At 45.1% G+C, this 27,383-nt stretch overlaps 1 protein-coding gene across 36 annotated transcripts in view; it reads left to right on the top strand.

Moving 5' to 3' along the window:
- FHIT (fragile histidine triad diadenosine triphosphatase) overlaps positions 1-27,383 on the top strand; it is a 771,770-nt gene that overhangs the window by 711,012 nt on the left and 33,375 nt on the right. For 31 of the 36 annotated variants that reach the window (XM_059715873.1, XM_059715874.1, XM_059715875.1 and 28 more), the window contains 2 exons: positions 16,014-16,169; positions 16,460-16,597. The exons of 4 other annotated variants lie outside the window; for them this stretch is intronic. In XM_059715873.1, the coding sequence (XP_059571856.1) occupies positions 16,014-16,169; positions 16,460-16,582 (279 nt within the window). In that variant the 3' untranslated portion in view covers positions 16,583-16,597. Of the gene's footprint in view, positions 1-16,013; positions 16,170-16,459; positions 16,598-27,383 lie in introns of those variants that run through there. One more of the 36 variants, XM_019499659.2, reaches the window with a different exon arrangement.

The raw sequence follows: 27,383 nt of genomic DNA, 5'->3' as shown, positions 1-27,383 counted from the left end.
CATCTGTCCTGGGGCACGCTGCAGTGCATGTGGCGGTCATCTGTCCTGGGGCACGCTGCAGTGCACATGGCGGTCATCCAACCCGGGGCACGCTGCAGTGCACATGGCGGTCATCCAACCCAGGGCACGCTGCAGTGCACGTGGCGGTCATCTGTCCTGGGGCACGCTGCAGTGCATGTGGCGGTCATCCGTCCTGGGGCACGCTGCAGTGCACGTGGCGGTCATCCATCCTGGGGCACGCTGCAGTGCATGTGGCGGTCATCCATCCTGGGGCACGCTGCAGTGCACGTGGCGGTCATCCAACCCGGGGCACGCTGCAGTGCACATGGCGGTCATCCATCCTGGGGCACGCTGCAGTGCATGTGGCGGTCATCCATCCTGGGGCACGCTGCAGTGCACATGGCGGTCATCCAACCCGGGGCACGCTGCAGTGCACGTGGCGGTCATCCATCCTGGGGCACGCTGCAGTGCACGTGGCGGTCATCCATCCTGGGGCACGCTGCAGTGCACGTGGCGGTCATCCATCCTGGGGCACACTGCAGTGCACGTGGCGGTCATCCGTCCTGGGGCACGCTGCAGTGCACGTGGCGGTCATCCGTCCTGGGGCATGCTGCAGTGCATGTGGCAGTCATCCTCGTTGGAGTCTGCCTTGAATCTTCCCAGGAGTCGCTCTTGCTGGGCTCTGGTGGCTTCCCGTGAACGGGCGGGCTTGTCCAACTTGTGTTGGCTTTGGGGAGAGACTGAGACGTACGGTGCCCAGGAGCACCGGGCCCTTGGGCTCCAACCGCTTGAGGGGCAGGCACCAGAGCGATGGCTCTGGTATTCGAAGGGGTGACGATGGTGGTCTCCACTGATTTCCTTGGCCCTTCACTATCTACCGCAAATGCCGTCTTTTTTTAAACAGAAGGACTCCAGACCATTTTGACGGCGTTTTCCTTCTAAAAGCCTGCATTTGGAGAGCGCTGAGCACATGAATGAAGCATCACGTAGTCGCTGCAAATTTAAATAATTGATGTATGACTTGTAGGACCTGCTTGGTATTTAAAAAAAAAAAATGGTAATTAAAAATACTTAGAAAGAGCTAATATCCCCTTCCTGGGCTGATGGTCTCTCTGGGTAAGTGCTGACTCATGCAATATTTATTAAAACACTATTAAGGCATAAATTAGAATCGGCTATACAGGTATGTGTCTGCTGTATAACTCCTAATTGGTATCCTCCCACTGTCTCCCCTCCCCAGCTTCTTCCAAGTGATTTATGATATCAGCACCCGCAGAAGCTAGCAGGAGATTTAATCTGTTAGAAAATACCAGCTCGTCCCCAAATCAGAGTAGCGCAGGGATGCCGAACCCTGACCCATGGGCCAGATCCGGCCCGTAGAGCCACGGCACCTGGCCCACGGGGTTCCCCTGGTCCCGAATCACAGCGAAGTCAGGCCAGGAAGGCCCTCAGGGGTCATCAGTCCAGCCCCCTCCCTGAGGCAGGGTCAGGCCTTTCTACCCCGTCCTCGGCAAGTGTTGTCTAACCCGCTCCTGAAAACGTCCAAGGATGTAGAGTCCGTTGCCTCTCTAGGTAACCTCGTTGGGAGGCTGTCGTCTCCCTAACACCCAACCTGCAGCTTAAAACTGTTAACACCTTGTTCTGTCCCCTCCGTGGCCAGAGAAGAGTTTATCCGCATCCTCTCGATAACCGCTCTTTGGGTATCTGAAATTCCCCCTCGGCCTCTTCGGTGAGACTTCGGAGGCAGGCACGAGCCCCGTCTTTTTCTGACCAGGAGCAGGTCCGTGCCAAGTTGTCTCTGCCTCGGGCAGGGGCTGGACTCGGGGACCAGCGAAGGTCCCTTCCTGCCCCACTTCTGCGTGGAGAAGCGCTGCCCTGAGCTGAGTGCAGTGCAGAAGTAAAGGGCAAAAGTATTTGATGGCTTTCATTACAGCTGTTTTTAAGACCGTACGCAGAGGAAGATGCATGTCCCTGGTTGCCTGGTGTATTCTGGGGAGCAGAAAGATGAATGAAAAACAACCCGACCACCACGGAGAACCTTTTTTTTACAAATCCACCCCACAGGGAGGCAGGAGAGGAAGCAGAGAGGATTGAATGCGTCTTTTCTCAGCACGAGGAGGGAACCGGTCACGTTTCTCAAGGAAATGTCATTAGTTTATTTTTCCCTGGCTCCAAGTTTTTGAACGGTTCAGTGTTGTAATACTATTATTATGAATCATTTAAGTGGACCTCTGCCTTTTGATTAGTACCATCGCACAAGAGACCTGCTAATGTACTACAGAGTTGGCACGTAAAGTCTTTGATTGGATCAAAGTGCCTTGATCTACAAGAGTTATGTGAGGGTGGGTTTTTAATTGAAATATTACATTTAAAAAAAGTTCACGAGATGTAGGCATATTTTCAGTCTGTGACCTCTCAGGTTACAGTAGTTGGACTGCGAACGGCTCATTAACCATAATAGCTTAGCCTCTAGGATCTCCTTCTTGTTTGATGAGCCTGACTTCACATCTCTCCTGTAATTTAGGAGGGGATACACACACCATTTTTATCTGAGGCTTTAGTTCTTCCACGTTGTATTGCGTCTGATTTTTTTTAATGAGATAACTCAGCAGAGTCGCAGGATGTTGTTCACTGAATGATATGTAACTCATGGCTTCAGACATTTTATTTATGAAGCTGCAAATTATGAATGAAGGAAGACATTGATAAAGAGGCATATTTGTGGCTTGGAAATTTGCTAGTGAAATTTTCAAATTAAAACATTTGTCCACAGATGATGAAGGCTGACAGTTTTCTCTAGTTTGGATGCTAATAACCAGACTTTACCTCTTGTGATTTGCATGAAAATGATGACTGCCGTGTGTTACGTTTTATTTATTACTGCTCGGAGCCGGGGCTGCATCTGTTGGTTTCCTATTGCGGAAATTTTCCAGATTCAGAAAATTTCATACAAACAAGCTAACACTTCATTTTGTCTCCTCAATTTTAATTGCCACCCCCAATGTTTTAACACATCTACGGTCCTGTTTCTTTTTATGATGTGATTGTCTTTAAACCAAGGAAAACATCTGTGTCTGTGCGCATGTGCACATGTATACTCTGTCGACCATATATCGCTGTGTGTGTATTGAATGTATGTACATATAGATATAGATCTATCTGTACACATAGATATATAATATAGTATATAGATCTATCTATATATAGATTTATATAGATCTATCTATATATAGATAGATAAATCTGTATAGATATATAGATCTATATAGCTATATGTGCATGTGTAAGTGATTTGTGCATTTTTATCATAATAATTTTACTTACTTTATATAATCCTCGTAACCTGGAAGGAATTTAAGGCTCTTGAGAACCAAAGCAGAATAAATATCCTCTTATACTGGGGAAGCTCTGCCTGGAAACCTTCCCTAGTTATGTTTATTCAAAAATTGCTGTGGGGGAAAAAAAAGCACTGAAGACAGAGGGAGAAAAATGAACCTGAGAAATTGAAGTAGCACCAGAGCTGAAATGGATGCCTGGCAAACCATCTCAGGCTGTGATAGAAAAGCTTTTAAAATTCACAGAGAAGGACTTTGTGCTAAAGAAAGCAATTCAGAAGTCCAAGGAGATGGCTTAGGTGTAGGAAGGAGAGAAAATCCATATATTTCTGGCCATTATGAAAGGAACTACTTCCAGCAGGGGAGTAAAAAAAAATGATTAGACTTCAGACTTCGTACAGAGAAAAATGGGAGAGCCAGCATTAGTCAGCCGGCTTCATCATCCTGGTGAGACAGAGCTGCAAAGTTGGAGGCCCGGCTCCAGCGAGGCAATGTGTGCAGGTTAGGAATGAGATGCACTGCAGGCTAGCGGGCAGGTGGAGAGGCGCCGACCCCGAGCCCTAGGCGTTTTTACCTTGCAGGTGGCTTGCAACCGCCCCCACTGTGGAAGGCGTCCTGGCTCGGCCCCGCTAGTCCCATCAGGCTGAGACGCTTGTGCTTCCTTCCAATGATTTTGGGCCCTGTGCAGGTAATACCGCGGCATCGTTGTTGCACGTAACCCACCAGAGAGGGGTGTTAACAAAACTGCAGAAGAAGAAGAACCCAGATGGCTTCTGGACTCTGCCCACGGTTTTCGAGTGTGTGACCTGGAGCCCAGGGCCGAGGCATCCCGCGTGAAGGAACCGCGGCCGTATCGGTACAGCCGACAGCGAGACGCACGCAGCGTGCAAATGCAAGGGAATCCACTTCATCGGGCCTGGTCGCTGACATCCCGTACAAGCGAGTCAGCAAAGAAGTCAGCAAACTGGCACGCTGCGCAGACCGGACAGCTGGAGAAATGTGTCTTTATTAATTCCATAAAAAAGGTAGCTGCATTTCCAAACACTTTCCCAGCAGTAGATTTTTTCCATCATCAGCTTTTTCCATATGTAATTAAGTGAAGGTGCCGCTCAAGCATCGTTTTCAATTCTGATGTAAGCTGCAGAACATGTGGCTGCAGCGTGTGCCCGGGGGGAAATCGTTGTGATATGGAGATGGTTGGTTTTCTGTTGAAAATCTCCAGATCCACCCCTTAACAATCCCCATGGAGGAGTTTGCTCAAATATTTGTTTCCAGGTTTGTTTGTTCTTTGTATTTTTAAGACTTGTAGGAAAGCCCATGAATAAGTGAAGTTTAAATAATACCTAAGAAAACAATCAAATTGCCCAAAACAAAAGTCAACCGTAGGTCCTTCATTTATCTCTTACCCTGGGAGCTGAAGGCAGTGCTGATATATTTATGAATTCTAATAAACTTCTTTATACGCTACAGCAATACTAAAGACTATGGAGTCTGATCCTGGCTGAGCAACTTAATAACTTAAATTATTAAGATTTCTGTTCGGATGCATAATTTATATATAAACAGCACGAGTTATCTCAGCTGCCGTTTTAAATTTTAACTGCACTGTGTGTCCTGTGTTGTTTTCGGTTTCAAAAGGCAGTCTGGATAATTATGATTAAACTGTGGCCCTTTATCAAAACTTTGTTTCAAACTCATGCTTTTGCATACACTCAGTAGATTATACGATTCTTGTGAGAGCCAGAATATCACACCAGGCACAATACAACCTCACAATCCCAGGGAGACAGATTAGGATTTATAATGCCGGCAGCTGCAAAAGAAAGCGATGAAATGGAAAGAACATTAAATATGCTAAAAGTATGTTAAAGCCTAGTTAAGGATGTAAAGAGGGTGAAATCAGAGAAAAAGGCTGTCTTTTGATTTATAAATCCTGCTGTATGTAAGCAGGCAATAGAGGTCACAGTGGAAATGGTGACAGCCTTCGTTGTAGCCACAACTGCCGCTGCAATGAGAGATGTGGGCTTTCTAGAGGAAAGGAAAGTAATCACTGTTTTGCTGGTTGGATAGAAATTAAAATGAAACCACTTACAACTTAGTAGTCAACATTAGCACTTGGAACCTGTTTGACTTTGCCACCGAATTCTTGACTATTTCAGAGGCATTTATAATGCTCAACAGCTATAAAGCTTGGTTAAAATAACCTTTCATCGACAACTGCTTTGGACATAGCCTGGTATTAAACATCAATAATTGCAGTCATTAGTGTGCATTGAAATGAAGCTAACAGAGCATGTTTACATGCCACGTTCATCCGCTGGTTTGTAAAATATACGTTATGAATGCCATTGCCATGTGACGGACCCCTGAATATAACTAAAATGCCTGTGAGCCATGAGCTTATATCCTCAGCGCAGTTCTATCACACGTCTCCCACGGGATAGCCCATCACTATTATCAATTTAATCGAGATTTCACCGAGGTCATGTATAAAAACTGTCTCTGAATGCTTCTGTGCACATAACCGGTCTAAAGATCCCACTGCTCTGGGTGTGCATGTATGCGCAGACACAAGGCCAGCTCTTTGGCTAGTGTGAGCAGGCATTAACTTGTGCTGATTAACACCCGGAAGAATCTGGGTTTAGGGGTGATCATAGGAGAGGCTGTTACGGAGAAGCAAGGTGTAATCAGGCGCTGTGGGAGTCCTGGCCATATACGGCTCCATCGCAGGGTGCAAGGATGCATCCGCTTCTCCTGCAGAACACTAGAGAAAAATCAGCATCTTCACTAACAGCAGTATTACTGGTCACAATCTGATGAAATCAGATTTAAAATGTCTGAGCATAAATTTTAGCTAGGCAGCCCCATAGTACAAGTAGACAGCTCATTTAAAGATGCCCCAGAGCCCAGCACGCTGCACTGCGAGGAACGTCAGATTGCGAGAGTCCGATCGCTATCCGGGATGCCGTGCACAGTCGCTCCAGCGCTAGGCTTTGCTTCTTTGCTCTTCTATGATTTCTGAGTGCAAACGAAGTCCTGAGTTGCCACCGCAACAGTTCAAAAGCTTGAGCTGAGTGCTGCGGTGCGCAGGGGTGTGTATTACAGTGATTTGTTGCAAGTTATTGCACGATAACAGGAAAGTTTTGAATGATCTCTGTTGTAAATCAGATTGTACCACCGAGCAAGGGCCAAAAGAAGCATGCTTGTCTTTAAGATGAAGTGTCAAGGCAGATTATTTCTGCCGATGCTGTCCTGCTATTAAGGGAGCAGCTGCAGATGGGAATTGGTAAAATCCTTGGTTTTTTAAAAAATTCTTCACAAAGCACAAACCCCTTCTTTTGTGGTTTTAGGAAACGGCACAAGCAAATACCCGTAGCTCCAGAGAAACAGACCCGGGATGGACTGGCTGGGTGTTGGGAGCGGAGGTTTCCGAAGCGACGCGAGTCCAAACACTGAATAGAAAACAGGATTTGTGGTTAATTGGGCTCTAGCAGAGGAGCAGGTGTTTTGTCTTTCAGGATAAAAGTTAGCAAAACTTTGCCGTGTCAAAAAGACACTGCCCCCCCCCCCATGTACACACACACACACACACATATATGCACACACACCGCGAGAAGTTTAAAATCTTGAATTGTCATTTAACAATGAGCAAAGGGCTCTGAAATAAAATGAGGGGCAGTTCAGATTTCAAGTAAGGAATATGCATGTTATTAAAAAGGTTTTATTTCAGGGCAAAACTGTATTTGGAGTTGGCAATAACAATTAAAAAAGATGTAGGCTCTGTAAGTGCAGCATCAGTGAAGATCTTAAAAGATGAAAGGGGTTATATTTAATTTCTGGTAATGAATTCTGGTAATTAATGTTCGCCGAGGTAAATTCATGTGATGATGTTTCCGAATAACGACAATGCCCGTTGCAACCGTTTATTTCTAATAGCCAGTAAAGGCTCTTGCATTACTTCCTCTAGAAAAATAAAAAGCAAATAAGGAGCTTTCCAAAAAAGGGTAGACTCAACTCGCCCTCCAAAATCTGCAGTTGCGTAACTGATTAACTGACCTGATTTTCAAGGTGCCGAGCACCCATCAGCTCCAAGTGTCCTGTGAAAACCAAGCTAAACCCATCGGCGCACACTCCTTTCTAAAGGTGCAGGCAGCGGGGAGATAGCTAAGGGCACAGGTACCTGCCAGGAGTGGTATTTGCAAACCCGTCTAAGTGACGTAGCAGCAGAAGTCTCGTCATAAAGGCACATTTGAAAATCCCACCATATACGTTGGGATCGAAGAGGCTGTCAGCCGCCCGTACCTTGGAAACCTTGGCTCTCGTTCGGCTCTGCAGGATTGATATCACCGCTCCCCGTCACCCTACGTGATGGCGCCCTCACAAAGTAACGGTGCCCTTGCGTTTTCACCAAGGGCAGAACAGAACGGCCTGGCCCTTTATACCGCCGTAAAACAAAGAGTGGAAATAAAAAGCAGAAGGATTCAAAATTGGAAGGTTGTTATGTGGATTTAAAATCCAAGAGGCCGCTGTGTCAAATACGCGGTATATGGAAGGGACCGGGGATAAACTATAAAAACAAAAGGCTAGGTGAGAAATGAGTAGTCACGTTACAACATGTGGAATAAGACCTGGAGCCACCAGGAATTGCAAATCTGTTGTATGTAATGAAAAGAGCACCGCTTTCGGGTATTTCTAGGATAAGGCACAGACCTACAGTGGCTCCTGCAGGTGACAGGACCCATGCCCCTCTCATTGCAAGACCAGGGCTCAGTCCTGTGCCCACTGAAGTTGCTGGGACTTTTGGCATGGAGTTCATTATTGGCAATCCTCTGTTAACCTTCACTGGCGCTCATCTGAGCTGGCACAGGCTGATTTAATGTTTACTTCCCTTTTTCCCATGCACACAATTAGTGTTCATGGAGGTCCTATTTACAAATTAATATCCTATCTGTCTGTCCATCCATCCTTCCACCCCATTCCTTTGCTGAGGTATTCATGAAAACCAGGCACCCAAGTTGTGTGTTCCCACTGGCTGCAGTGTGCTTGGATCACAGTTCAAACTGCAAGGAAAGTACGGAAACTGGCTCCAGGTCTCAGAGGGACGTACTTTCAAATGAGCTCCAACCATCCCCAGGTCTGCACCAACACAGGTGTTCTCCAAGAGCCTCAGCAACGCCCAGAGTGACCACCGCATGTTGGGGCCTGGGGGGACAGGGGGTAGTAAGATGAATACGAGCCAGCAGTGTGCCCTTGTTGCCAAGAAGGCTACCGGCATCCTGGGCTGCGTGGGTAGGAGCGTTGCCAGCAGATCGAGGGCAGTGATTCTTCCCCTCTGTTCTGCACTGGTGAGGCCACATTTGGATCCTGTGTCCAGTTTTGGGCCCCCAATACAGGAAGGATATGGACACATTGGAAAGAGTCCAGTGGAGGGAAATGAAAATGGTTGTGGACCTGGGGGACAGGACTGGTGAGGAGAGGCTGAGAGAAATGGGCTGATTTAGTTTGCAGAAGAGAAGACTGAGGGGGATTGAATAGCAGCCTTCACCTCCCTGCAGGGGGGCTGCGAAGAGGATGGAGCTGGGCTGTTCTCAGTGGGGGCAGATGACAGGACAAGAAGCAATGGGCTCAAGCTGCAGCAAGGGAGGTTGAGGTTGGATATTAGGAAAAACTTTCTCCCAAGAAGGATAGTAAAGCACTGCAACAGGTTACCCAGAGAGGTGGTGAACTCTCCATCCTTGGAGGTGTTTAAGACCCGGCTAAACAAAGCCTTAGCTGAGATGATGTAGTTGGGACTGGTGACCCCTCCCGTCACTGTCTGTGGTTCTGTGATCTACTCTGTCTCTTTGCTGTGAATTGAGGACACCTGGGGACAGGAAGGCGATCCAGGCTGACCTGGACAGGCTCAGCGAATGGGTGGATGAGAACCTGATGGTGTTCAACACCGAAAAATGCCAGGTTCTCCACCTTGGGAAGAAAAACCTGCAGCATCCTTATAGGCTCGGCAGTGCTACGCTGGCTAGCGCTACGGAAGAAAGGGACTTGGGGGCCATGATTGACCACAAGATGAACATGAGCCTGCAATGTGATATTGTGGCTAGTAAAGCGACCAAAACGCTGGCTTGCATCCATAGATGCTTCTCAAGCAAATCCCAGGACGTCATTCTCCCCCTGTACTCAGCCTTGGTGAGGCCGCAGCTGGAGTACTGCGTCCAGTTTTGGGCTCCACAATTCAAAAAGGATGTGGAGAAGCTTGAGAGGGTACAGAGGAGAGCCACACGCATGATCAGAGGTCAGGAAAACAGACCTTATGATGAGAGGCTGAGAGCCATGGGACTCTTCAACCTGGAAAAGCGCAGGCTCAGGGGCGATCTGGGGTCCCCCTATAAGTTTATTGGGGTGCCCACCAGGATCTGGGGGAACGTCTGTTCACCAGAGCGCCCCAAGGGATGACGACTAGGTCAAACGGTTATAAACTACTGCAAGACCATTTCAGGCTGGACATAAGGAAGAACTTCTTTACTGTCCGAGCCCCCAAGGTCTGGAACAGCCTGCCACCGGAGGTGGTTCAAGCACCTTCATTGAACACCTTCAAGAGAAATTTGGATGTTTATCTTGCTGGGATCCTACGACCCCAGCTGACTTCCTGCCCCTGGGCAGGGGGCTGGACTCGATGATCTTCCGAGTCCCTTCCAGCCCAAATGTCCATGAAATCTATGAACTCTTCCCTACCAGGATATATCGAGCAATGTAACATAGCTGATATATATTGACAGCTGCTAAGCACTAAACATAGGAGCTAAAAAACCAGTGTGATATCCCATAAGAAGGAAGGAAAGTTTGCCTTGGCATAGACTTTAGGAAAAGGCCCTGAAGTCTGTAGCACGTGTATGGTTTAAATAAGCCCTTGATGTAAGTCCGTCTGACTTGATCAGAAAGCCCACCCCAAGCAAATAGATGTCACTCCAGTTTGTTGTAAGTCTTGATAGCAAAGATTTTATTTAGCTGTAAATTTGCTAGATAAAGATTCCTTTAATATTTTATTACCTCGGTGGATTAGACCTGGTATAAATCAACACGTTAGCAGTCACAATATATTTATGTTCGGAGGAGGGCCAGGGAAGGTAGAAGAAGGATCGCTTCTTCCTGGCAGCTTGACCAACCTGAAAAGCAGACTTGAATGACTTTTACATGCTCACAACGGTGCTGCAGGGAGGCGAGGTTAATAAATAATAAATGTAGCTGCATTTGAGGCTGGTGCAAAGTACAGGGGATTTTTATTCTTCTTTGAAGTTTGCTTTCTCCCCCTTTGGTCTGGATCAAAGGTTCTGTTTTTTTATTTGGGGGTTTTGGGGGAATTCATGTAAAGCTCTTAATGCGGTGCCCTGCACAAACACGCTCTCACACAGACCTCTCTTTCCAGCCGAATCCTTCTCCAAAAAGTTGTAATGCCATAGGAGGCCAGAAGGGAGAATCCAAGTTCTTGCAGAACAGTCCTTGCCGTCCTGCACATCTTGCTTCTTGCTTAAGTTTTCTCCTTTTTTTCCTTTAATAATTTAAATGAGAGAGAAATACAAGTGGATGAAAGCAGTCAGACTGAGCGTGGCGTGTGCTTTGCAGAATGATCTGAAACTGAAGCAAATGCTCTTTTATGTCTTGCAAGTATGTTGAATGATTTTATTGTATTCCCCCCCACCCGTTCATTTTCCCCCTACAAACCAGTTAAACAGCCGGGTGCGGCGGGAAGGCGGAGATTGCAGGCGCCGTACGACGCATCGTAAACGCCCTTTCGTGAAATACTGTGACTCTAGTTCCCATTTCTGTTTGATTGTACCACGAAGGACTTTGTGAGCCCGTATTTCAAATTCGGCTGCCAATTTTTGACGTCCAAAATCACAGCAGGACCTTTGGGCCAGAGTGTGCAAGAAAGAGGGGTGCCCACCACATGTGAACATTTTCAAGTAACTTTAAAAATGCAAGCCCTGGGGCAACTAGTTTTCTGAAAACAGAGTCTCCTGTAGTTGGTAATTTGGAAAATTAATGCAAAAACACCATCTGCTAAACTTCAGATCCACGAATGCTGCCTGGTCTGTGGAGAGTACAGACTGTACACGAAACTATTGATCCCCCATCTGCTTCATCATGATCCTTTAAAAATGTTGCTCGCTGAATTAACTGCTGCGTCGGTAATAGAAGATTATACAGGGCAGAGCCGTCCAAATCGTTCTTGGAGGCATGGCGCTCTTAGGTGAGTGGAGATGGCTCGTCGTAATTAATGCTCTCTCGCAGACGTCAGGTTACTCCGTCGGTACTGTGTCTAGAAGAAACATCCTGGGGCTGTTCTGTGGGCTAGATATCAATAATGAAAACCCAAATCAATGATCTTCTCTTCTAATAGTGTGTTTCCCGATGCAGGTTTCAGGGGCAGCTGATAGCTAATAGAAAGACAGCTGCAGGGAGCCGGTCTGCCCACAGCAGTAGCGTATCCTAGCCAGCTCACGGGACCTCAGTCTGGCGTGCGCTTGGGAGACAACATGAGAGCGGCCTCCTGGATCCGTGTCCGGAGCAGAGTGTGCACGTGAGAGCGTGTGGCGGGGTTTCTGGGGAAAGGCCCAGCTAGCTAGGAAACGCTGGTGCTGCAGTGCAGGCACGTACCCGTGGATGCCTCCGCTGCCTTCCCACTGGTATTAGAGGACACGTGCCACTCCGGCAGCACTGGTCTGCCTTTGGGCGTCCGCTCCTTCAGCACGTCTTGGTTACAACGGGAGGCCCTGCTGACCTGAAGCATAGCGCGAATGCTGCTGCAGGGAGATCCTGTTGAGCTCCTGCAATGTCTATTCATCAGCTGCTGCCTCTTAGAAGTAAGGGTCCAAACTTCCCATGGGCCACAATGCCAGTATTGGCACTGACCCCCCTGGCTCTGTGCAGTTTGCTGTCCTCTTCCTGCTGTATTCATCGGTATTGGAGAGGCCTGGTGCACTCTCCTCCCTGTGCCGGCTTTTCTTAGAATCATAGAAAATTCGGGTGGGAGGGAGCTCAGGGGGTCGCATCTAGTCCAGCCTCTGCTCCAAACAGGACCAGCCCCAACTGCATCATCCCTGCCATGGCTTTGTCTAGCCAGGTCTTAAACACCTCCAAGGATGGAGACTGCACCACCGCTCTGAATAACCGATTCCAATGCTTTACTATCCTTTTTGGGAGAAAGTTTTTCCTAATATCCAACCTCAACTTCCCTTGCTGCAGCCTGAGCCCATTGCTCCTTCTGTCATCTGCCCCCACTGAGACCAGCCCAGCTCCATCCTCTTTGCAGCCCCCCTGCAGGGAGGTGAAGACTGCTGTCAAACCCCCTCGGTCTTCTCTTCTCCAGACTAAATCAGCGATTCGTGACTTCAAGTACGTACAATCAGAGATGTGCGAACCTTTCACTCTATGGACGAGCACCTGATGGACTTGGCCCCAGGTTGTCTCCTGGCAGGGCCCGTGGTCACTCCCATCCTTCACGAGTGAGACGGGCTGCTTTCTCTCATGGTTAGAAAGGAGTGCTGAGTGGGGCGGCTACAATTGCCTTAACATAAATGGACTCGTCTGATGCCACGGTACCATTTTCTACTGGGGTGAAGCAAGAAAAATCCATTTAGTTTCCCACCCACTTCTGTCTCTGGGAGGACCTGTGCTTCCTCGAACGCCGCAAAGCACCCAGGGTGTCCAGAGGCACCTGATCCATATTCATTGCATCCTTCACAATTTTACACACTTTGTTCTGGGTGGTTTTTTTTCCCACCTTAATTTTTCTGCTCTTCATACCAAGTAATCTCAGTCTTTTCCATCTCTCTTCATATGTAAATCCCCCATCCTTCTAACCATTTTCACTGACCTTTACTGAGGCAGCCAGGAGTTTCCATCAATTCCTAGGCACTCAGGGCTATAGTATAACGCAAGCATTATGCTGTTAAATGGAAATGAAGTTTCTCCTTTGATGCCTCTTTGTACAGTGCACATGTGAGATAGCATACTTAGGAACGCTCCGTCTGAAACAGGCACAAAGCAAGTTTCAAAAGTGTTCCCCAAGCACGCCGACGAGGAGTTCCTGGATAAATCTGACATAACGGAGCAGGAGATCAAGGGCTGAAACAGAGTGAGACTGGAAAAAAATAGCATATTTCTGTGTTTCAAAAAAAGAAAAAAAACCACGAAAAAAGAAAGGCAAAACCATGAAAGCTTCCTTTACTTTCCTGTTCTCTGGGTATGCAAATCAGGACATGTCTCTCGCTTTCCACCCAGACCTCACTGGATCATTTTGTGAAGTTCTGGGAAGTTTAGTCAGCTTTTTAAAGTGATTTTCTATCGTCTGTGCTGCCTTACCTGTTCATCTGACATGGTGCTAGTCACGGTGCGGGTGGTAGGCACTTAGGCTGTTAGACCTCGAGATCTTCACAGTCCAATTTGTAGATACATGAGTATCTCATCCCACCTTTATTAGAGGTTGGGGTCACATTTAATATGTGGATTTTATTTATAACTAGCTTATAAATGTTTAATATTATCAGCTATTTTACTTAATGTGTAATTAAGTAACCTTTGACTAATGCAGAGGTTGCTTCCAACCATGACTTACAACCACCTATAAGTTTAGTTGGTTTAATAAAAGTTACCAGATTTACCTGAAGAACCTCGTCTGCCACTATAAGACTTTCTACTGCTTGCATTTGACACGCATTTCTCAGGTCTGTAACATACGTGTGACCCCGAGGGTCCCGCTGCACATTCAGATGAAAGCTAGATAGAAACCAGCTATAGAGTTGTCACACATTTTCAAGTTCTAACTTTGTAGCGGGTTGGATCGTCTTGCAGCCAAAGGGTCATTTTTATGATGTGATAATCACTTCGAAGGTGTGGCTGGTCTAAATTTATTGCATGATTAACCAGTGAATTGTGTGACAGTTACTTTGCACTTGTGGCCAGGCTTACTTTGCACGTGTTTAATTTATTGCACAATTAACCAGTTAATTGCATAACATATGGAACGTGTAGCAGGGGCCCTAGTATAACTTTTGGTGAGCCTGTCGAGCAGTCTCCGACAAGTGGTAAATGAAATGGCATACCCAAGGCAAATTGTGCTCAGAGTTTAATCCAGCAACCAAAGGTTAAATGTAAATGTGCGCAGAGTAAGATATCTCACTTGGATTGCTCCCTTCCTATTTTTTGTTAACTCTTGTCATGCCGTAAGCAGGCGGCATGTTGATCGCATCATTGATGATCCCGTCTCCGTTCCTGGTTGATGTGAAGAAGTGGAGAAACGACTTGTTTGTGCATTTGCTAGGGCTGTTTTAAAGAGAGGTGGATTGAGGAGCGAAGCGTTGAGCACAGAGAGTTCCCGGTGTTCAGACACAGGTCTAGGGTGGGAGCTCTGGCCCATTGCACTCTTATTAAGGAACAGCAGTCTCTTCTAATACTAATTAAAGGCTGCAGTTGAGTGTGGAGGCTTACACCTACCTCTGAGGTCAGGCGGAGGCTCCACCTGTGCATTATTTACTGCAGGATCAAGGCCTGTAGTGACGATGGCGATCAAAGAAGAAGAAAGATGTCTGTCCACTTTCATTTGAATTTCCTGAAATTCTCCGTCTCGCTCGCTGCAAACCGCGCGCAAAGCATATGCCTCTCTGTTAATGAAACACTTATCGAGACCAGACACCGCCCGTTTGAACAGGTGCAAATATTCAGTAAAAGACCTGAAATGCTGCACCACATGAAAGTGTTAAAGTGAACAAGGATGACAGTTCCACTTAATCAGAAACTGCGATAAATTAAATGTTATGCAATGCTTATAAGCCTTGGGACTAAGGTGCTCAAAGACAATTACCAACTAAACATTTCATTAATGAAATAATGATTAATTATAATTGCTAATTAAAATGCAGGATTATGATGTTGGTTTTAAGCATTAACAGGAGTAATGACATTACCATTTTTAATGAAATTCCAATAAGGAAAATTATAATACAACTTAAGGGTGGGGAGGGGGAAAGAGGTACAGGCTGGAGCAAGATTAGAAGTTATTGTTAAGCCCAGAGGCATTGAATTTTCCCAGCTGGTGAACTTAAGTTAAGTAAGTTTAATGCACTATAATTTAATTACTAATCATAGTTTTTCTTCACAGTGGGAATTGATACTAGGTTTATATTTTACAAGAACAAAAGACAAAATTTAAATAGCGACTATGTGATGGGTGCTGACACTTTGCTACAGGCTACAAATAAAGACTATTTTGCAGATTCTTGCATAACATTTGGATTTAGATGTATTATAGTGCCGTTTTAAATATTATTTAATTAATGATTACAGGATTAGAAATTAAGTAGTCCATGCAGATTTCCTAATGCAACTATTATGCCGTCTTTGTGAAGTCTATACTCAATACTGTTTCAAATTTATAAGATATATCTTCCTTGAATAATTAATACATGGGGAAATTAGTAAATGTCAAATTCCCATAGGAAGATGAAATTTGACCTACATTAATAAAACTATTTAAGATTCATTAAGTGTAGACGGGTTGCTTAAGCTATTTGCCATTACTCACCTTTTCATACATAATGCAACACGTTGGCTTCAATAAAATCCCTAATTTACATCCTATCGGGTGCATTGTTTTTGCACTCACGCAGTATTTGCTGTCTTTAGGGCGCCTGGCTTTCTGTTGCTCTTCGTGACCTACACTGCTTGTTGTCTCGGATGACAAGGCCAGCTAGAAACCCATGTCAGCATTGGCCACAGCCAAGGTGTAAACACGAGTTCGCTTTCCCTGGATCTTCTGGACTCTCTAAAAAGAGCTTATTGGTAGGATCCTTTTTCCTGATCGATGCTGGGGGCCAAATTTCCATCCACATTGTGTGTGTTTGGGGGGAGGTGGAACCCTAAATAGGGCTCATTGTCTAGCTATATTTGAACATGTAGTATGTGGAAAGTTCCTTCAACCTCGAATATAAGTGTATGGACACTTCTATGTATGGATAAGTCTATGTATTATGAATCTTTGTATGTGGGAGGGGAGCTGAACAGCATTTGTGTGGATCGAGAGAAACTTTGTCCTGGAGTTATGTTTACAACGAATTATTTGTGTTCCAAAGAGACAGCTAAGGAAGTGTGCATGGGAGATGGAGCAATTAAGCACGGAGACCATGCCAGAGGATATGAGCCTGAACAGTGCAGGTGGGGATGTGGGGGATGCAGGACGTTATACAGGTAAATGAGATAACTAGGGAGAATCAACTTGCTCCAAGTGCAGAGGCATGTGTTCAGGTCCCGCTCTGGACGCCTGCTGGATGTTGCCCATTGGCCCATCTGTAATTGAGTACCTGGTTATTCAAACTGGGCAAGTCAAAAGTGGCCGGACGTGATGCCAGCTACGTCACTGTTTGTGAGCTGATGGCTATAGAAACATGAGTTCCCTAATCACGCTAACCCTACGGGCCAGTTAGGCACCTGCAGACCTTTGACCCTTCGACAGGGATGTTAAAAATGTTTTCTTAAACTCAAGCTCAGCAATACAAGACATAAATCTGGCTCGCTCCTTGTTCTGTAGTTGTAGAGTCCCGTCCACATGAAGCAGTCAAGCGCTAGCCTGCTTTTTCAAACTACCCAGAAGTTCGGTGACTCAGTTACAGGTTTTAAACATCCCACATGTCATTAAGATGCAGAAAACAAACAGACAGGCGGCTGAGGAAGCCCGTTTTCTCCAAGCTTGGCTCGTAGGTTTTGCAATTAGTCCACGGCAAAGATGAAGCTTGGCAGTTTTGCTTTTATATTGATCTCTTGGGTACAAATGTGTGTGTAGCTTTTAAGAAGAGCTGAAAATAATCTAATACCTGGAATGCTGGTCTGTCATCTACACAGCCCTACGTGGAAGGATGTTACGTGCATCTGCTTGGCTAGGAAGCTCATTCATTTAGCACATCTTTCCATAGTTAGGAGCTACGTGTTATTGTGTAATCTCATTGTCTCTGCTGCCGCAGGTAATTTCTTCTCAAATTTCCACTGTTGTATTCAAAGGAACACATGGAAAATGAGCAAAAATCTGCATCCCAATATTGCTAGCATTTATTGGCATTAAATAAGACTTCCTCAGTTTTCCCCTTGTGTTGTAAGGTAGAAAGAAAGGCGGGTAGCAGAGCGGCGTGGGGCAGTGTTCAGACTCGGGGCTGTTGTCCCGATTGAGCTAAAACAGCCCGTTGACGTCAGTGGCTCATTGATGAGAGAGGAAATACGGAGTTGAGTAAAGACAAAAGAACTGGGCCCAACGTCCTGTTAATTCACAGAATGGAAAACTTAAGCCATGTGCTAATTACAAAAACTCCTAATTAGCTATAATTATCAGCTTCTAAGCAAGTTGAAGTGTGTAGCATTTGATAGCGTTGTTGACCTTTTTGGTGTAGTTTCAGGGAAAAAAACCCTTAGAAATGAGGTGTTGTAAAATTCATCAGAGAGCAATTAATTTGGGCAATTAGAGGAATATAATATAAATTAACACATCTGTGCATATCAGAACATAAATGGACTTTAATGTTACTGCACAGGCTTCAGTTTGTAATGAAAATTCATTATAGGGACAGCCAAGAAAATGTATTAATTTAGCAGGACCTTTCTTATAGCCGTGATAAACAAAATGAATGATTATCTGCAGTGCAAGACAGAGTCTGTTTTATTCCAGGCATAAATAATATAAGGATTTGCTTTGACTTTTTTTGGAAGATCAATATGGGTTGTCATAGCTTATTCAAATCTTTCATCCAAAGTTAAAAAATAAACCTCTTTGCTATTCTTTTAATGCCAAGGTCTTAGCAATACCTTTACTATATGCTTCCTGACCTTTTAATATTTGTTTAAAAGAATAAATCTTTTGTTGAATTTTACCACCCAGAGAGAGAGAAAGAGAGACTTAGCTCTGAACTCCATACATCTGGGTAAATCAGGACAACTCCACTGAAATCATTGATGTCACAACAGCATAAGAAAGAATGTAATATGTGTAATCCAGTTGTGCTACAAAATAATTATAGTCCCATAGGGTCATCAAAAATATTATAAGTCGCTCAGAATAACGAGATCATTGGTTCACCCTAAGGATTTTGCTTAACCCGGACACTCCCTTTCCAGCTCAAAGACCTTATCTCTCTCTGTGATGTTGCTGTTAGGTATAACTGTTGCTGGTCTTTTTGGAGGAGACGGTTCAGATGCCGAGAAACAATTTTGACCCAGGAGAGCACACAAAAAAACAGCAGCTGCTCCCTGTGCCTAAAGAAAGGTGTTTGTTGTACCTGTAAGCTTGCAAAGAACAATTTTTCCGACTATTTAGTTGGTCTCATAAAAAGATATCACATCTACCCAAAGAACCTTGCCTGTCTGTAATAAAGAGAAGACATTCACATGGATCAAGCTCATATACCAATATTCAGCACAGCCCTTTCTGACGTCCCTTGCTTGGGTTATAGATTAAAGAAGTGGTGTTGTTTTTTCTTTTACCCATCCAAAAGCCTGACCTTTGAGGAGGGTGTGAATATCCTTCCAGCGTGATCAGTTTTCATTCAAAGTCAGTGCTCCCTTTATGGTTTTGGGTTTTTTCATTCCAGGTGAAAGCAATTTTCAGTTAACTGTATTTTTAGATGGGCCTTCCTGCCCTCTGCTATTATCATCATCATCATCAAAATCATCGTTATTCTTATGTTCTTGTTGTTTACTTAATTTTAAAACCTTCAGTGTCTCTCAAGCCCAATCACCTCCACTCTGTATACAAAGCAGGGATGTGATCCTAGTGTGATATCAGGCTCATCAGTTGAAATACATTTCCATGGCCTTAGAAATGATCATATTCCCATTTTTTCCCAGCAGTATGTGGATGCACATTGGACTTCTCCTCTGAGGGTGTCGGAGGCTCGCTTTTATCAGATTTTACATTTTGTAAATTGGTGAAGCATAGCGTTAATAAATAAGCCTACCTTAAAGTCCCTGCCAGTCAAAACATTTTTCATGGTTTTATGTGAAGACATACATTGTTTTTATGCAGCTGTCTCCTTCTGAACTAATTTTATTACCGTACATCAAGTTTTAAAGGCCATCTCATGTGAAGTTTTGCCAATTCTTTAATGGACTTAAAGTGCTAAGTATTCTTATTTATTCTCCAGTATTTACTTAGGAGCATTAGCAGTGACAGCCAAACATATGATTAGCCCAGCAGAGAGCAATGCATTCTGGCTGAGCAAACACTGATGAAAAGAAAACTGACCCCACAGTGGCACCTGCAACGTGGAGAGGTTGTGGCGCTGTTGCTGCAGCGCACCCAGTGGCCGGTGCGTTCTTGTGGAGTCGGGAGAGGCCAGTGGGTCCATGTAGTCACGGCTGTGATGTCGGCACTGGGAGCACCAGGTTCCTTAAGCTAGGCCTGTAAGTCGTGTCCTTGAAACCCAGGAAATGTTGTCATTGCCTGTTGTTGGGCAAGGGTTGCATTTGGAGCTGCCTCACCTTGGGCCAGCAGGTTTTCCAACCCAGGCATACATCTGAAGAAGAGACAACTAACCTGAGCATGGAATTAAAAATGATGCCCAGGAAGAAAAGAGGCTTCAGGTTGACTTAGTTAGGTGAGGTCACTATATGACTGTGTTCACACTGGATTTATGACCCAGATACCTTGCTCCAGACCCAAACCCTCAGACTGACTATGACTTCTTCCGTTTGATAATAGGCACATTTTATTGATACACAGTGATAGCAGATAAGAATAATGCAGGCCAGGCAAACAAAATAACCCACCCCGATTCTGTCTAGCAGTCCTAGGGTTCAAAGAGAGATGATATGTCTGGCCAGTACAGAAGCTTCACCCTGTGTTGGTTTTTTTTGAATGCCAGATGTCAGCAACCTGGAAGTCAAGGACCAAATGGCCCCTCCTTCCCTGCCCCCATGAGGTGGGTGAGATGGGCTGGTGGCGTGCCCTCTCTCCATAGTGGTTTCAGGATCTCTCCTTAGGGACCCTTTGCTACTCTGAAATTCCTCTTTTTGTTTTCTTTTTCTCCTCCGACGACTCTTCATCTCCAGGTTGTATTGATTAGTTTCCCTGTGGTCGTCATATTGTCCATGTTCTGTTCGGTCAGAATATTCCTTTGTTTTAACAAACCCATCACATGCACACATCTTAATTTGCTCAGTTACTAGTATCTTAATTTGGGCATGCCCCAGCCTCCTAATTTGGTCCATTCACCAAAACTGGAAATCCCAAGGACTCTGCAGTTGGGCACTGTGACCTGGTGCCAATGCAGCAAGCCTATTCTTTGTTATGGATACACTGTTCACGTTTTCCCAGACTGTTTATGCTGGCTTATTTTGGTGTCTGCCTTGAACGAAACTTTGTCACAAGCAGGCTTTTAGAAACCAATTAACCCTTGCCATTCCCCTGGACCATTATTTTAAAGCAATATCTACTTAACCTACAAGCCAGTTCCCAAAAGCAAATTTCAGAATATTATTTTCTAGTCATCAGACTACAGAATACAAGTGCTTACCTCAGCCCAGCAGGTATATCCTGGCTGCATGCAGGGGAAGGTGTCCCTGATATCTCGCCTGTGCCAGCAGTGAGGCAGATCACCAGTAGAGAGCATCAAGTCCATCACTGGCATGCGGCACTCCAGTCCCATGAAGCTGGCTCTAATATAAGGACTCTTGATGGGCTTGGAGCTATACGAACTCCCGAGGCACATGGATATCATGGCTTATAATGCAGGGGCATACCCATCCTGAGGCAAAGGTGGGCAGAAGGCATGGCCAACATCATAGCTAGAGAAAAGCCACCTTCCCTTATGAACCAGTTGTCTTAAACCTATCTTATATTGTTTAAGGGCACCTTGTGAGATGGCCAGCTTACAAATAAAGTGGGTGTCTGAAATGGACTTCATCTAAAGTTGTTGCCTGATCCTCAGCATGTCTGTGGCTTTTGTAACTTCATGAGGCTCGGAGTGAAACCTCAGATGTCCCTGGGTGCTTGAATGTTGAAATCACCGTTTGAAAACTGGGCTCACAGTCAGCAGTGCAGCATATTGCAGTGTCTTCCCTTCCCCGCGCCTTCTGTTATTTTTCTCTCCTTGCTATATTCTTTGATGAAATAAATTACCAGTTTATTATGTCTCAGGAAAGAAACTGTTTTGTTGTTAAAGGTGACCTGCAAAGGTTCCTGGAATATGGCACTTTACCTTTGCAGGTCTCCTTTAATAGCTTTAAAAATGATAAGGGCTTTTTTTTTTTATAAGGGTCTCAGGATTACTTATCTAAATTATGAGTGAGGTGGATGTTATCCTTCAAAAGACCTGCTTTCTGCTCACTGTGTTCTCAGACAAAGTATTTTCCTCCAATGTGGTCCTCAGCACTTCCTCATTTTTGCACTATAATGAGATGTATGCCACTACAAAACTGCATTAAAAGATTTTTTAATGCAGTCGGGAGCCACAGCTAACGGGCCTTCTATCAATGTAAGTGCTATAGCTCAAACTGATAAAGAGCTAAATCCCTAACAGTCTCTCATGTATAGCATTGAAATAGAAAGTAGACTTTCTCCACGCACGTTTTAAGTATCTCATTAGTTCTCAATACATCTGCATGAGCTGAAAGTAATTGATCTCATTACGATGTATATAAATGTGGCAAATTTTTTAAATCTTACATATGAGCTTCAGTGCAATTAACCAGTTCGTTAAAGCACAAGTCTCTTCAATTAACTCTGAGGTGGGTATCAGTGCAGCAGGAGGTCTGTAAGGAAGCTCAGTCTGTTGCAGCCCTGTCATCTAAAGGGATACATATTCTGAGTCTTATTCTGATCTTCCTCATTGCGTTGGTTCTGGAGTCCAAAACTGCTGTTGTGTTTTCCCCTGTGGAAGTACTGAAGGCATGCTCTTTTCCAAGGCAAGCCAGTTGTTACCAGTTATGTCAGATAAGGATGGAGGCCTCTAAGAGACCTGATGGCACTGTTATTTCGGTCTGGTCCTCCTAGAATACATAACATTTCTTGCACTTTAAATTTCTCTGCTGGAAATTATTCTGATTAAAGCGTGTTCCTGGAACGTAGGAGGACCACAGGCCCAGGGAATTCCTCAGGGCTTGATTCTGCAAAGCCTGTACTCATGTGTTGGAGGCCCATTGACTGTGGTTGAACTTCAGCCTACGTGCTATAGCATGTGCTCAGATGCACTGCTGAATGGGGGCCTCTGAGTTTGTGGGAAATAAGTGACACATGTGCCTCCTGCCCACACGTGGGTTTCATTCCCTGTGTTTAAATGTGGACCATAGGTTTCTTAGCCAGTTTTACAACTTCATCTTTCATCTAGATTTTGTAAGTTCTTTGGTGGAGAAACGCTTCTCTTTGTGAGTGCCTGTAACACCAGCGATGCAGTATAAATAATCATGATAAACTTCTCTCTAACCCTTTCCCCACTCCATCCCCTGGGGCTGTGCAGAGATTCCTGCAGACCTAGGGCTGGAATAATTCATGCCCCTTTCAAAGCCTCCAGCAAGACAGGAGAGAGTCAGAGGTATTGACAGGCTGCTCATTTCCATGAGTTTGCAGCCCTGCTGCAGGGATCCTGCTCCCTCCTGCAATCAGGTTTTGGATACCTGCTTCCAGGCTTTATCGCTCTCCCTCTAAATCAGCCTGGCAAGTGCCGGAGCTTTCCTGGTGACTGTTTTTGTGTAAACAAAGTTGAGATGAACCCCAGAGAGAGATTTCTGATGTAAGAAAGAATTTGGAAAATGAGATACAGCCTAGGTAAATGCCCAGTTAAGATAATTTCAAGTGAGCATATTTGACAGGCACGCAGTAATCAATAGTTCTGGATAATGTGATAATGGACGTTGCATGAACTCTGTGCTTACAGTATGAAATGGCAACAGGAAAAACTATGTGAATACAAGCATCACATCATGAAGTTGGGATGAGAGGGAATCCCCTCTCTGGAAGGACCTGCCACAACTTCTTCTGGGATTGCGTGGGTGGGCCTCTCAGTGCTTCGAAACTTAGAAAAACTGCTGGGACAAGGATTAAGAGATAGGAAAGAATGACACTAAGGCTAAGTACAGACAGTCAAAAAGCCCGAGGCTGAATCAATTCAATCTTTGCAGGTTAGTCTAAGCTGCGTCGATTGAACCAATGAGCAAGTGAACAGACATTCACTTCTGGTTCCAGAAATGCACTCACATGCCTGCAGTGGCCCAGGCCAGAAGACGGGGTCGCTAGAGCACATCCCTGCTGGGCTGGAGCAGACAGCTTCGGCCAAGGCTAGCCTGCCCACCCTGTGGGGGGGTGGGGGGGAGGGAGTTGTGGGGGAGGCGCAAAGGATCCTGGGCTGCTGGGGGACTGTGAGTTAACTTGAATGTGGAGGGGATCTGGGACAGAAGTTCAGTAAGTCAATTTAACCTAAATCACTTAAGTTTGATGCTGCATCCATCTAGGTTTATCTGAAACTGGTTTTGGCCATTTTGAGAGCCATTTATACGCATTGAACTTCTGTTGCGTCACAGATTTGAATCGGTTTCCAATCACTGATACTGGCTGTTCCCTTGTGTAGTCACAAACAGAGATCCCAACAGCATGGTCTTCAATGGCAGGAGCACTCAGTAATGAAGCTCAAAATTATGTACCAGTATTTTAAACACCTGAAGATATGGAAGACACCATGAGAGCTGGGAGCGGTGACAGGGTATGATGGAACAAAGGAAAGAGAAATTCAGATTGGATCCAGAGGAAAACTGTTTAGAAGTCTGATCTCTGTGATCCTGGAATAAATAAGCAAGCGGTGGAAACACTTAAAGAGATGCTAGACTTTGTTGTTTTCAGAGCGAAAGAAAGGGAGCGAGAGACTTAAAAGCAAAACGTGGCACTGACCCTTTCACAAGAGTTCTTGATAAACACGGTGGTTTTATTCAGTAATTTTGATCAACTGCTTTCACAATAGCATGCGAGGGCTATCGTTTGAGAATTGGCATTGCAAGGTCGGGGGGGCACTGTAGTGATCAAACACATTTTATTTTTATAAAAGAAGAGAAGCAAGGTCACAGGAGCGTCATCTGGTATTGGCCAAGCCCTGTAGATGACAGTCACTCCTTAATCTAGTGTAACAGCGATGTGGCTGTGATGGGCCAGAATTTGTGGGAGGCAAGGATTTCTTAGTTTGATCTTTTTTATTAAAATAAATAAGTCGTTGGGATAAAGCTACACAAGCTTTCAAGACCTGAGGAAGAATGTTTTACATTGCAAAGCTTGTCTGAATTTATCTGAATGATACAGTTGGTCCAATACAAGAGATCACCCTAAGAAGTCCTTGCCTCTTGTACTCCTGTTGCTTTGAATAGAAATGTTGTCTTACTAAGCACTGCAGAAGTGAGTCTTGTGATGATCTGATTCCCCAAATGTTCTTGGTAAATTGTTTTTCCAGTCTTTGGAGCTCTTAACTTCCAGGACTTTCTGAACAGAACGATCTGCTCGGTTACACTACATAAAACGTATCTAGAAATATTTATTGGAAGCAGCTCTACTTTTCCTCAGTAATAAAAAATCTGGTGCTTCTTCCATTAATTTTAGCGTGTGTTTTTGTTTTGTGGAGAGGGTTTTTATTTGTGTGCAACTTTTACCATAAACCAGATGTCAACACAAGGCTCTGCATGTTTGCAATCATTAGGCAATATTAAAGATGATCATTGAGTCACAGAACGAGAACAAGAACATTGGGTGTTCTGCTACCTGCAAAGCAATTAAATTATTGTCTGACACATTTACAGTCCCAGAAGTAGCAATCAGCTTTTCCTTGGAATAAGGTACGTCGTGTTACAATGCAGTGTCTTGCTGAGATGTTCATATTTAGCATTTGCATTAGATAATTTAATTTAAATACACAGAGAGAACACAGTTGTAGCTCTTATCGTTAGGACAAACTGTTTAGGAAATAATATTCAGATAGGTGTTTTTGTAAATAATTCTGCAGTCCAGGACGGTGCCTACCTCTTCCCTATTAACCTTCCCTGTCCTTGCTGAATAAGCTTGGAAATGCTGTAATCCACCAACTCTGGAGAATTATATATTTTTTTCTTTTATTTAATAGCGCTTTCTAACATGGAAACAATATCCGAGTTATCTTTGTGTTTCCACAGGATTGTGAAAAGACTGCTAGAAAGCCAGAGAAGTCCAGAGAGGACTTTTCCTTGGTAGAAGCCTTTACGTATTGGAGATCAATTTTCTGATAAGATTCTCTGGGATGAAAGGACATTTTGTAATTTTAGCAAACACGAATACCAGAAGTAGGCATAGCCATTCAGTACCTTGGGCCTAATCCAAAGCTCATTAAAGGCCCTGGAAAGACTCCTGTTGACTTTAGTTTAGATCCTCAATGTCCAGTAATATAACAATTGAAATAACTTCCATGCCATAGTGACCCCTCATGTTACACGGCTATCAGATTCCTCTAAAAGGGTTTCAGTCATTTAAGAGGCGGTGTCAACCATCTTTAAGTAGTTAGCAATGGTCATCGCATGAGGCTGCGCTCAGTAACAGTGCTGGTTTGCTCTGCCTGTCTAGCTTTGAGGCTGCAGGTAGTAGGTGGTCACTACGTCGGTGTCTTGACAAAAACGATCGTCTGCCCCACGTGCTGCTCTTCCCAGAGCTGTGGCCCAGCGCTGTTATACCCGTCTCAGGAGCTGAGACAAAGAGCTGCACAAAGGAAGCTATTTGCAGTGCTCAGTAATGAGTTTGGTCCTACAAACCCTCGTGGCTAGGCTACAGCTACTGGCACGTTATTGCTACTTATTTCGTAGCGATTTATACCTAGGCAAACGTAGGGCCCCCTCCCTGATGGCCTGTTGCAACCACCCCTGTGCCTCAGAGATGATGGTTCAGGGGAAGTTTCCAAGTGAGCCAGGGCAGGGTAGATTTTGAGCATGGTGCTGGAGGGCTTTTGCATCCTGATGCAATAATTACATGTAGAAATTAGGGCTGTGCGACGCTTCGGTCCCTGATTCAATTCAGTGGAGTTTCAGCCTGATTCGGTGGCTGAATCTCCAAATCCAAATTGAATCAGGAGATCCTTTAATCTCTCCGAATCGAATCGGAACCCTCCAAATCAACAGATCAAATCACTGTCCCTGATTCAGGCCAAATCCAAATTGAATAGGGCCCGTTTCGCACACCCCTAGTAGAAATCTCTTTAAAATCAGCTCTCGTGTCTCAGGCAAATGGACTCTTCTGAGTCAAGACCCGTGTAGAGGGCATAAAACCGGAGAAAAGAGGAATCCCAGTCATGCAGGGATCATGGCAGAGGGAAGCATCCCCGTTAAGGAGTGTGCCTTCAGTACCTTTAGGGTATGCAGTGTTTCAGGCGCGTATTTGCCAAAGACCACCTTGTTCTAGGGAAAGAAGTGCCCCATCATCCGCTGCTGGTACATTGGCCTGCAGCAAAATCCTATCCTCAAAGGGAAGCAAGAGCAGGTTGGTTGGTGTCCAAGTCCAAGCCCTTCCTTCAGCTACACCCTGGGTGAAGGATTATGTGCTGTGCCTTGTTCAGGGCTGGCGTGAAGCCATGCTCTCGCCCCGAGTTTGCCAAACCTCACCCTTGGTCATCGTGGTGAGTTTCCTTGTGACTTCCTGTATACCTTGAAAAGGTGCTGCATGCTTTCATCAGTAATGGATGCACTCTGATGCACGTGCTGGACCATCTAGCTGACTAAGCTCATTGCACTGCTCAGTGGGCACTTGAATGCCATTGGGAGCTATTGAGTTTTGCTGAAATGTTAAGTTTCTATTTATCATCAAAAAATAACGTCCCCCTCCCTTCCTCAACCTCTTCAAAATATTGAAGTGGTGCGGGGAATAAACCAGTGAAGTGTAAGTACCAAAAGATCCAGGGGAAGGAAGAGAGGAACTGTGGGTGCCTATCAGGCATGACCTACCCGTAGTTGTGTGCTTTCTGGGTTGCCCAAACTTTGGGGGGGGGTTTCTGTGTTGCGTAGTTGCTGTGCGAGTTCGGTACTTTC

This window comes from Alligator mississippiensis, chromosome 12 (genome assembly GCF_030867095.1).
Source record: "Alligator mississippiensis isolate rAllMis1 chromosome 12, rAllMis1, whole genome shotgun sequence".
Lineage (NCBI taxonomy): Eukaryota > Metazoa > Chordata > Crocodylia > Alligatoridae > Alligator > Alligator mississippiensis.
The sequence above is the reverse complement of the archived record's forward strand: the minus strand, read 5'-3'. Positions and strand labels throughout refer to the sequence as shown.